Genomic DNA, 12,294 nt, shown 5'->3' with positions numbered 1-12,294 from the left:
AATAAAACTGGCCACTGGAGGGCAGTAGAGCATTTGGTAAGACCCGCAACCTGATTCAACGGAACGAACGGCTGGGCCGCACGGCCGGGGCGCTGGCGGAAGACGACCTAATGGACGACCAGGAGGCCAGGCGGCGGACGACCGAGCAGAACAACCGGGAGGACGCCTGGGATGCCAGGCGTTGGACGACCGAGCAAAACGACCGGGACCACCAGTGCAGCGGACGATGCCATTGAGTCCGTGCTGCTCACTGAGCAGAGCCCGCGCCGCCGTGTCCCGCGACTCAGCCGGAAACGCGCACGGCCAAACCAGTTCCCCCCCAGGAACACAACATGCCCCACACATTTCCCCAGGTTAACTCCGCCAGGAGGCAGTGGTCACCACAAAAGAAAGACTAAAACAATCCATCTTGATGAGCAAGGCGGCGATGAGGGAAAAGTTTACCCTGGCTGTCCCTGCCACAACAGCGTTCTCAGTTCAATACTTTAGTTATGTGTAAATAAATCTTTACTTTGCTATCAAAAGCTCTATTTGTCTTTTTGTTTATGTTATTTTGTAGAACGAAAACATTATTCAGATGTTTGGGATGTCACAAAAGAAAAAAATAGCTGTGTTAAAGTCAAAGTTATGTCTGAAATGTATGCTTTTACAAAAAGCTCAATTTCTCTTCTTTTATCAGAAATTGCTCACACTAAGCTATTTTCTAATGCTGATTTCTAAAGAATGGAAAAAGATATGAACAACATTTTTCCCTGCTGAAAGAAGAGAGTCTTTGCTTTCTTTTGTTGGGTTCCATGTTTATATAGCAATAGAACAGAATATTCTGTGGGCCTTGCAAAATCAGTCAAAATCCAGTAAAACGGCCGGGAGCGAAGGGGGTTGCACCGGTGAAAATGGTTGAAAGTGAATGAGTTAATGTCCCATCCGCAGCAAATAATGTACATGCAGATTATGCTTTTATATCGTCCCTACCAATATTGAGATCAAACCTACACCCTTGCCTCCAGCCATCATAACACAACAGGAATAACTGGAAAAGCCATGCCTTTGAAGACCATGTATAAAAGATGTCGTAGCAGTGTGTTCCCAAGTGGATATAAATCAAACGGGGGCCCTCAGTGGGTGTCAGTCCTGGATTTAGCCATGAAGCTATTGCTTTTTACCTTCCTGTGCACCTTGGGCCTCTGCGCTGTCGTGTCACCCAGCACGGAGGACGCCCTGGAGCTTGAGGCTGTAAGTCCAAACAAAAAAAAATCTCTGTTGACATTTTGTGTTATTTAATTCTACAATGCCTATTTTTCCATATCTGATGGACCAACCATAGAATGGTGAGTTCATTACTTCATTGCTTAGTAACTTCATTTGCAAACTTTGAGCAAAAATCATTCAATGCTGCTTGAATTTTAGGGAGCATTGCGACCTCGTCTTCGGATCAGAATGAGATTGTGAACAAGCATAATACTCTCAGAAGAAATGTCAAGCCAACCGCAAGCAACATGCTGAAAATGGTAAATGTCTCGGTCGATAAGGCATTGATCATCAGCCTTCACTGTCTATTAAGTCATTGAATTAAATTAGTTGAAATGATGTTATATGTATGTGTGTTGTTTCTCCACAGAGTTGGAACAGCGAGGCTGCAGCCAATGCTCAAAGGTGGGCCAACACCTGCTCTATGAATCACAGCACCTCCAGTCAAAGAATTATCAGTAGTAAGTTGCTTAGAGACGGCGTTCCAATTTTCTACAATGAAAAAAATGATAAGGGCAGAGTCGAAATATCATAAAAGTGAAACCATTCCTAACTGAACTGGCATTTTTACATCTTATATAAAGGCTGACTTTTCGACAAGAATGCAGATTTTTTACATTTTTTTTCCATAATCATATAGAAGATACTGAACCTTTCATTGTGTTTTTCTACATTATTGTAATTGTCAGGTTTAGTATGTCCACTCTGTCATAGTGGAAAATGAATTCAAAAGTTAGAAATATATTTTGTCCAACATTGGATAGTTAGGCAGAAAATTATGTTGGTGAGTAAACGTCTGGCACGTTCTTGTAGAATGCTAATATTTGCCAAAAATCTCAATTTTCTTCATTTATAGGAAAAAAATAAGTGTGATTGCATTGACTTCATAATGATTGACAGGTCAGAGTCCACCTTCACTGCGCAACGTCTTTAAGTTGGGGGCCGCCCTACAGTCCACTTCAGTTATTTGCAGTTGGTCGCAGAGTCAACACATGCAGTGATCCAATGCCTGATTTAGGATTGAAAAAGTATAAAAACTGTACCGCATACAAACCGGAAGGATTGTCTCATTTGGTAATTATTATATTTTTCGTACCATGGATGCATTTTGAAACGTTGTGAAATAAATTAATGGGAGAAATGAACCGCTACGGAATAGCAACATTCTTCGACATATTTACTTAAACCATATGAAAACTGCCCGTTTTTTTTTTTTTTTTTTTTTTTTTTTTTTTTTTTTTTGCTTTTAACCAAGAATCGAGACTCTCTTACCTTCATATCTATAAAGAATTCAGGGATTTAAGCATTTATTCAAAAGAATTTTCAACAGAAAAAGCTCTTTGTTTACATATGGCGGTTGCTAATTTCCTTACAGACTAGCCTCATAGTTCGCAATATCTATGTAAAATAAATGCTACCTGCACGTTTTTTTTTGCTTTTAACAAAGAATCGAGTTTTACGTCCATATCTATAAAGAATTCAGGGATTTAAGCATTTATTCACAATAATTTTCACCAGAAAAGCTCTGTTTACATATGGCGGCTGCTTGTGTAACAGACTAGCATCGTGGCAGCCCCCTAATCACAACAAAGAGCTAGGAGACTAGCATCATTCTTCGACATAGTTACGTAAAATAAATGATAACTGCATGTTTTTTTGCTTTTAGCAAAGAATCAAGACTGTTTTACGTCCATATCTATAAAGAATTCAGGGATTTAAGCCTTTATTCACAAGAATTTTCACTGGAAAAGCTCTGTTCACATATGGCGGCTGCTTGTGTAACAGACTAGCATTGTACTTAGACATATTTACGTAAAATAAATACTAACTGGACGGCTTTTTTTGCTTTTATCCAAAAATCGATACTGTTTTACGTCCAATCTATAAAGATTTGGGGGATTTAAGCATTTATTCACTAGAATTTTTACCGGAAAAGCTCTGTTTACATAGGGCGGCCGCGAGCTACATTTCCTAACAGACTAGCATTGTACGTCAACATATTTACCGTAAAATAAAGGCAAGCCAAGGCAAATTTATTTATACAGCACAATTCAACACAAGGCAATTCAAAGTGGTTTACATCACATGAAGATCATAAAAATCACATTTAAATCAATACAACGTAAAAACCAAGACAAAAGATCGCATTTAATCACAAATAGAATAAAAATAAATAAATAAAAATAAAACAGAAATAAAAAGGAAACAAAAACTACTATTACTAATAATAATTGAAATCAGCAATGGAGATAAGCACAAGAGGAATAGAAAGCAGGTAGATTGAAATATATAGCCAGTTATGGATATGCAGAGCTAAACAAAAGCGTTTTTAGCCCTGATTTAAAAGAGCTAACAGTTTGAGCATACTTCAGACGTTCAGGTAACTTGTTCCAGAGGTGAGGAGCATAATAACTAAATGCTGCCTCACCCTGCTTGGTTCTTGTTCTTGGAACATGCAGAAGACCGGTTCCAGACGACCTTAGGGGTCTAGATGTCTCATAGGAATCTAACAAGTCAAGCATGTATTTTGTTCCAAGGCCATTAAGTGTTTTGTAGATGAGCAGAAGTATTTTATAGTCTATCCTTTTACTCACTGGAAGCCAGTGTAGCGATTTCAAAACCGGTGTAATGTGGTCCAGCTTCCTTGTATTTGTGAGGACTCTGGCTGCAGCATTCTGTACTAGCTGCAGCTTCCTGACTGATTTTGTATCAAGACCCGTAAATATACCGTTGCAATAGTCCAATCTGCTGAAAATGAATGCATGCATAAGTTTTTCCATGTCTTGTTGAGTCAGAAGCCCCTTAATGCTGGTTATATTTTTTAGGTGGTAATAAGCGGATTTAGTGACGGACTTTAGATGGCTATCAAATTTTAGGTCTGAATCAATAATTACGCCAAGATTTCTGACTTGATTTGTAGCTGTAAGTGACATTGTGCTAAGTTGCCTGCTTATCTTTGACCTTTCCTTTTTTGGCCCAAAAATGATCACCTCTGTCTTCTCCACATTTAACTGGAGAAAATTCTGGCACATCCATTCATTGATTTGATGAATGCATTTACTCAGGGAGACTAAGGGACTATAATCATGTGGGGACACAGAAATGTACAGTTGTGTGTCATCTGCATAGGCGTGATAGGAGATGTCATACTTTTCCATTATCTGAGCTAACGGAAGCATATAGATGTTAAATAAGAGTGGTCCAAGAATTGACCCTTGACGGACTCCACACGTGAATTTTGTTCGTTCTGACAGATATTTTCCGATTGACACAAAAAAATCCCTATCATGTAAATAGGATGTGAACCACTGAAGAATAGTGTCAGTCAGCCCTACCCACTGTTCCAATCTGCTGAGTAGTATGTTGTGATCAACCGTGTCGAATGCGGCACTGAGATCCAGTAGTAACAGAACAGATGATTTGCCTGCATCGGTATTCCGACGAATATCATTTAGGATGAATGCTAACTGCACTGTTTTTTTTGCTTTTAACCAAAAATCGAGACTGCTTTTCGTCCATATCTATAAAAAATTCAGGTATTTAAGCATTTATTCACAAGAATTTTCAACGAAAAAAGCGCTTTGTCTGTGATTCCACTCGGTCAGCTTTGACGGCCTTGCCAACAATGCAGGCCCCCTATTTATCGCTCCCGTGTCCCGTCAATACATTATGAAGTGTATGGTGATTGTTTGACCAGTACACATTAGATCAACTTAACTATTTTATTTCCATTAAGAGTGATCGGCGTAAATGCGTTAAAACAACTAATATGGAGTACAATGTGACATCATTTTTTCCCCCAGTGACACTGAAATGCACCTTACGGTTGGTTGTATTGACTTTGTTTTAAAATTTTTACCACTTACTGTATTCATCATCGGGCCAATCAGATATAATGATTAAACACTAGGTCACAGACACACATCTTTGACATTTAGGACTAGAAAAGAGTCAATACTACGATTGAGTTTTTTTCCTTTTTCTGTTGCAGCAAGTGGCTGTGGAGAGAACTTGTACATGGCAAGCAACAAAAACAGCTGGAGTGACGCCATCCAGTCGTGGTATGACGAGGTGAATGACTGGCGCTACGGAGTGGGTTCTGTCAACGGAAAAGAAGTTGGACATTTCACACAGGTACAGAATGAACCGACATATAACTTTATTAAGGAACAAGAAGGGACATAATCTGAACAAAAAGGTATACAGTATCTGCAGTATACAGTAGTACCGTATTGGCCCGAATATAAGACGGCCCTGATTATAAGACGACCCCCTCTTTTTGAAGACTCAAGTTTGAAAAAAGATTTTTTGAACATCAAATTAATTTTTCTCCAGAAAATAATTACAGTACATCCGAAACAAATGATTATAACAATATATTTGAGAGAAAAAGCATGTTATTTTGTCTCATTCAAATCTTAATATCTGAACATTTAAATATGTAAACTAAAGTGCAATCACATTCGTAAATGAATGGCTTCTGGTTTTTGAAATGTGAAATGTTGGGTCTAAAACACCTTCTTCAATTTAGCTGTTGACCCAGAGCGAGGTCACAAAGGCAGGACACAAGGAGGCAGGAGTCAGAGAGTAGACTTTTACCAAGCTGCAGTTTGGGGAGAGGTCTGAGATCGGGCAACGTGACTAAGAGCGTCTCATCGAAGTCTCTCTCAGAGCTCCCCAGGCTGCTGACTTTTATTGAGGGCTTGTTGCTTGGCAGAATATAGTTACAACACTGTTGTCCAATGTGGCAGTGTCGATCGGGCAAGTTCCTTATTCTAGTCATTGATTAAATTAACAGTCACTCTCATTGATTAAATTAACAGTCACACTCTTGATTAAATTAACAGTCACACTCTTGAGCGTGCAAGATAACTTTGTTTTGAACACACATTTGCACTTGAAGTAGCTTGGTGGAAAAGTACTGAGATGTTGTGTGATGAATCAACATATGTGTGTGTATATCTATTTATCAGCAGAATGTGAGCAATTGCCGGTAATAAAAATGTAAGCACATGATTATGGGCTAAAACTGTATTCTTCATAATAGCTTGGGAGAGCGCGTATAATAGCTGTGGGAGAGCAAACCTGTATAACCCGCAGAGTATAATGGTCATACAGTCAAGCATATCTTACATAAATAAACCAATCTATTGTGATAAAACAACAAAATTGCAATAACTGCATTAACCATCAAAGTGAAGTCTAACTGTAACTGTAGTCTTGAAACAAATCTGAATAAGGAAAAACATTGCAATAAAATAATGCAAACTGGTTAAACTTGAGAGTAGCAGAGATCTGTCATGACAGAACATCACTTCAATGATATCTGGCGCCATCTAGCGTCGTGAATGGGTATAACGTCTAGACCCCGAATATAAGACGACCCCCACTTTTTCAGTCTTATTTCAATGTAAAAAACACCGTCTTATATTCGGGCCAATACGGTATATGCTGCTGTAGTATCTACAGTATACTCTAGTATATGCCACTGTGGGTTAGTTGGGCTAAGTGCTTATCAAGTAAATGGGAGATCATGGGTTTAAATCCCAGGAAGGCCTTCTTGACTAATTTCTAACACACTGTTCACAAAATAGCAGGGATCTTTCATACACTTATACCTTTTTGCAGGCTTAAGACCAGCTTTCAAACCACTCACCATAGTTGTTCTTCAAAGTTCAAAGTTTGTTTTATTGTCAATTCAACCACACTTTGAACTCTGAACTGATTGTCTTGAAAAAATGGTAGCCACAGTACGTATGTGGCATCGACTATTATCCATCGATCCTTGAAGCCCGATTTTTGATTGTTTTTTTTGTATCAGGGGTGATTGATTAATTAATTGCGAACTTGTTGCTGTCATTAGGTTTAGAGTTAGCCAGTATAAAGGGCAGACTGTAGTAGCACACAAGTTTATGCTATGTTCATTTGTTTCATATTTAAAATGAAAATGTTTTATTTATAAGTGGAATAACATACAGTATGTATATATAAAGTATATGTAATATACAATATGTGTTAAATTTTTGAATTTTGAGTATGTACCACTATATCTACAGTGGTTTGAAAAAGTATCTGAACCTTTTGGAATTACTCAAATTTCTGCATGAAATCCCCATCAAATATGATCTGATCTTTGTCAAAATCACACAGATGAAAAAATAGTGTCTGCTTTAGCTAAAACCACCCAAACATTTATAGGTTTTAATATTTTAATGAGGCTAGTATGCAAACGATGACAGAAAGGGGAAAAATAAATGAGTGAGCCATCACATTTTATATTTTGTAGCCCCCCCCTTTGGCAGCAATAAACTTCAATCATATGGTTCCTGGAGCTGCAGATCAGGCTGGCACATCGATCAGGACTAATCTTGGCCCATTCTTCTTTACATAACTGCTGTAGTTCTATCAGAGTCCTGGGATGTCTGGCAGGAATCGTTGTCTTTAGGCCATGCCACAGCATCTCAATGGGGTTCAAGTCTGGACTTTAAATTGGCCACTTCAGAACGTGTATTTTGTTCTTCTGAAACCATTCTGAAGTTGATTTACTTCTGTGTTTTGGATCATTGTCTTGTTGCAGCAACCATCCTCCTTTTAGCTTGTACTGTCTGATAGACGGCCTCAGGTTTTCCTGCAAAAATCCTGATAAACTTTTAAATTCAATCTTCCATTAATGATTGCAAGTTGTCCAGGCCCTGAGGTAGCAAAACAGCCCCAAATAATGATGCTTCCTCCACCATGCCACCAAGTGTTGACGTTGGTGAGCTGTTCCATTTTACCTCCACACATGACGTTGTGTTTTACTCCCAAACAATCAAACTTTAGTTTTATCATTTCACAAAATATTTTGCCAAAACTTCTGTGGAGTGTCCAAGTGCCTTTTTTCGAACATTAAACGAGCAACAATGTTTTTTTTGTTTTGTTTTGTTTTGTTTTTAGACAGCAGTGGCTTCCTCCGTGGAGTCCTCCCATGAGCACCATTCTTGATCATAGTTCTACTTATTAATTGATGTGTGCACTAAGATCAGTGCCAGTGATTTCTGTAAGTCTTTAGCAGACACTCTAGGGTTCTTTTTTACATCTCTGAGTATTCTGCGCTGAACTCTGCGTCATTTTTGGTCGACCACCACTCCTTGGGAGAGAAGCAACAGTTCCAAACTCTCTCCATTTGTAGACAACTTCTCTGACTGTCGATTGATGAACAAACAGACATTTAGAAATGGCTCTGTATCCTTTTCCACCTTTATCCAAATTAACAATCCTTGATCGCAGGCCTTCAGACAGCTCTTTTGACCGAGCCATGATGTATATCAGACAATGCTTCTCATCAAAACAATTCTTACCAGGTGTGTGTTTTATAGTGGGCAGGGCAGCTTTAAACCCCTCATCAGTGATTGGGAAAACACCTGACTTAAACTAGTAAAAATGGGTTTCAATTGCTCTTTAAGTCTCCTCATGCATAGGATTCACTTACTTATTACCCTCCCCCCCACCCCCTTCTGTCATTGTTTGCACGCTATCCTAATTAAAATATGAAAACCTATATTTTAGTTGAAGCAGACAGTTTTTTTTCATCTGTGTGATTTTGACAAAGATCAGATCACATTTGATGGTGATTTTATGCAGAAATGTGAGAAATTCCAAAAGGTTCAGATACCTTTTCATACCACTGTATCCTGACATTGTATGTACATACATACATACGTACATGACGTAAACAATTTTTCCCTTCCCAGGTTGTTTGGTACAGGTCCAATCAGATTGGCTGTGCTATCGCCTACTGTCCCAACTCTGATACGAAGTACTTCTACGTCTGCCAATACTGCCCACCGTAAGCACATGAAACACCTCTGATCCAAATAGAAATCAAAAGTAGAGATAGATTTGAACAATAATAATGATTGAATAGCATAGTAGCATAGATTTGTGTGGAATAAAATTAATGTTTGTTGTTCATGATAAAAACCCAATTTAGTCAGCATTCAATAAAAATCTAGCAATGGCCAAAAAATTAAAACATTCTCATTTAAGACCCACAAATAATAACTTCGGAATATCTATTACATTTTTTGGTTGCTAACCACTGATTGAGAGGTTTGATGTAATAAAGATCTGCTATCGTGAACTACCTTTCAGTGGAAACTACCAGCTCACTCACCCTTACAAATCAGGACCCAGCTGTGGTGACTGCCCCAATGCCTGTGACAACAAGCTGTGCAGTAAGTAGCATCACTCACCCTCAATACATCTAGTATGTAAAAGATTATTGGATGTAGCGTGGGAAACGATCCCATTTCTATGAAATGGCCTGAAAATTAGGGATGTCCCGATCGCATGTCTTTTTTGCACCTGGGTCCGAGTCACCTGATTTTTTGAATTTGCCTACAGAGTCCCGATCCCATACTACTGAAAAAAAAATTTTTTTTAATTTGAACAAAAATTCCAAACATATTACAGTACTGTACTTTTTACAGTACTTCCTCTTCCGCTTTTTCCAGGATTATAAAACGTACATATTTTTGTATCTTTTGGCAATGCCATTGTATTTCTGGATTTTTTTGTTACTTGACTACAAGAATATATAGGAATTAGGCCGGAATGAAATTGGAAAAAATAAACATTGCGATATACGTATATTGTCAAGGCCCCCACTTACTTTTTACATTGGTTGTACTGGTGCGCCTAACTTTGCACCAACACAAAATGTAGGCGCACTCACATTTTTCACTGTATCACCTTTAATGCCATACTTTTAATCACTCTTCATAACATTCATATACAGTGTATCACAAAAGTGAGTACACCCCTTGCATTTCTGCAGATATTTAAGTATATCTTTTCATGGGACAACACTGACAAAATGACACTTTGACACAATGAAAAGTAGTCTGTGTGCAGCTTATATAATAGTTCATTTATTTTCCCCTCAAAATAACTCAAAATACAGCCATTAATATCCAAACCCCTTGCAAAAAAAGTGAGTACACCCCTATGAATAAACGTACATCCCTAAAAGTCCAAATTGAGTACTGTATTGTCATTTTCCTTCCAAAATGTCATGTGACTCATGTGACGGTACACAAGGGCTTTCTTGTGTCTTCAGAAGCGGCTTCCTCCTGGGTGACAGCCATGCACACCAATTTGATTTAGAGTGCGGTGTATGGTCTGAGCACTAACAGGCTGACCCCCCCACCTCTTCAATCTCTGCAGCAATGCTGACAGCACTTCTGCGATGAGTCACATGACATTTTGGAGTGAACGGACAATTTTTCAAAGGGGTCTACTTACTTTTGTTGCCAGGGGTTTAGCTTTTAATGGCTATATTTTGAGGAGAAAATAAATTAACTTTATTATATAAGCTGCACACAGACTACTTTTCATTTTTTCAAAGTGTCATTTTGTCAGTGTTGTCCCATGAAAAGTTATACTTAAATATCTGCAGAAATGCGAGGGGTGTACTCACTTTTGTGATACACTGTCATTCATATGAGTGAGTCCACTCTAATTCACTCACACTTTGACGTTCACGTTGCCGAGAACAGTCTATAGACAACCAAGATTGGTTAAACGATGATTAACACATTTGATCGAAGAACTGCCGAGCCTTCACTTGCCAGATCAAAGCTACAAATCTGTCGATCATCATTAACTTTATACTTTTAACTTTTTTTGTTTGTTTTTTTAAAAAATTAAAACCCCAATCCTTTTCACCCGATTCCAATCCTCTAAAAAAAAAAGGAGCAATCTGCCTGATTTTCGATCACGTGATGGGATCAGGACATCCCAACTTAAAATTTTTGACAGCATCGTATTTTCGTAAGCACAAATAGTTAGAGAAATATTGTCTAGTTGTTATCCATCAGATTTTACTGAATGTAAAATGTGCGTCTAGGCTCAGGAAAGGTTTGGGAAGCACTGCTCTGCCCAATTTTATTCGCCTGAGTTATTGCCTTAAAAAATTCTTTTTGCCCTCCAGTTCTTTCTATCAACACATATCAAAACTATATGATATCATGCCTCCACAGCCAACCCATGTCTCTTCACTGACAAGTACAGCAACTGTCCTGACCTGAAGCAGCAGTGGGGCTGCAAAAACCCTAGTGTGAAATCTTGGTGTCCTGCCACCTGCAAGTGTGACTCTCAGATTTCCTAAAGGACTCAAACTGGGAAAAATACAATAAATAAATGAAAATCTTACAACTTGCATGTCAAGTCCTTTGTGGATTCTTTAATTTTGTTAAATCCTGTTCTAAAAGTTATTATTATTTTTTTTTTTTGCTCCAGCACTTTACCCACAGTTGTGATTTATTTGTAATCAAATTTGGATACGCTGAAATTCAAGTATATTTTCCATATTCATCATAAATACTGTGCTAATTATTTGTAACTATTATTATTCATAAATTCACAACAAAATGTTTATAAAAATATAACATTTTCATGAAATGTGCGTGTCAATGTGGTGAGCGCCACTACTAATACATCGCGTTAAAAACGGGTTACCATGGCAATAATAAATACACCATTCTTTTTATTAACTCATTCACTGCCATTGACATCAAATCCATTTCAACTGCAATGGCAAGCATTGAGTGATCATGTTTCAGTGCCATTGACGGCAAAAGACGCCCAATCCATTTTGACTGTCAAAATGGATTAAACATCTAGTGCCGCCAATGTGTAAAAGGCCAGTGTAAGATCCTAACAATTATTATGAATCTTATTTCCAAGTTTAATCACGACTTTTTAAGTGACTCATGACGAATCATTCAAAGAAAATATATATAATTCAATGCAAAGTGGGATTAGGGGGAGAATAAAAACTACTGTAATTTCACCTGACTATAAGCCCCCACCCACCAAATTTGACACGAAAACGGCATTTGTTCATAGATAAGCCCCATTGTACTATAAGTCACAGCTATCCTCACTGTATTATGAGATATTTACACCAAAATATATTAAGCGGTAAACTTTATTTGACAGTGGCATCGTATGACTCTCTATAACCAAATGAACCACAATGAAGCTTTGAACCAATTGACTCAA

At 38.1% G+C, this 12,294-nt stretch overlaps 1 protein-coding gene across 1 annotated transcript; it reads left to right on the top strand.

Annotated features, from left to right (window-relative positions):
- Positions 1-1,041: 1,041 nt before the first annotated feature.
- On the top strand, positions 1,042-11,415 carry LOC130907994 (cysteine-rich venom protein TEL1-like). Its single transcript, XM_057823574.1, has 8 exons — positions 1,042-1,233; positions 1,325-1,328; positions 1,408-1,508; positions 1,619-1,709; positions 5,240-5,382; positions 8,982-9,076; positions 9,382-9,464; positions 11,271-11,415. The coding sequence occupies exons 1-8, from the start codon at positions 1,042-1,044 to the stop codon at positions 11,396-11,398; spliced, it is 837 nt and encodes a 278-aa protein (XP_057679557.1). The 3' UTR covers positions 11,399-11,415.
- The last annotated feature ends 879 nt before the right edge of the window (positions 11,416-12,294 follow it).

Source organism: Corythoichthys intestinalis, chromosome 19, assembly GCF_030265065.1.
Source record: "Corythoichthys intestinalis isolate RoL2023-P3 chromosome 19, ASM3026506v1, whole genome shotgun sequence".
In the NCBI taxonomy this organism is placed as follows: domain Eukaryota; kingdom Metazoa; phylum Chordata; class Actinopteri; order Syngnathiformes; family Syngnathidae; genus Corythoichthys; species Corythoichthys intestinalis.
The sequence above is the reverse complement of the archived record's forward strand: the minus strand, read 5'-3'. Positions and strand labels throughout refer to the sequence as shown.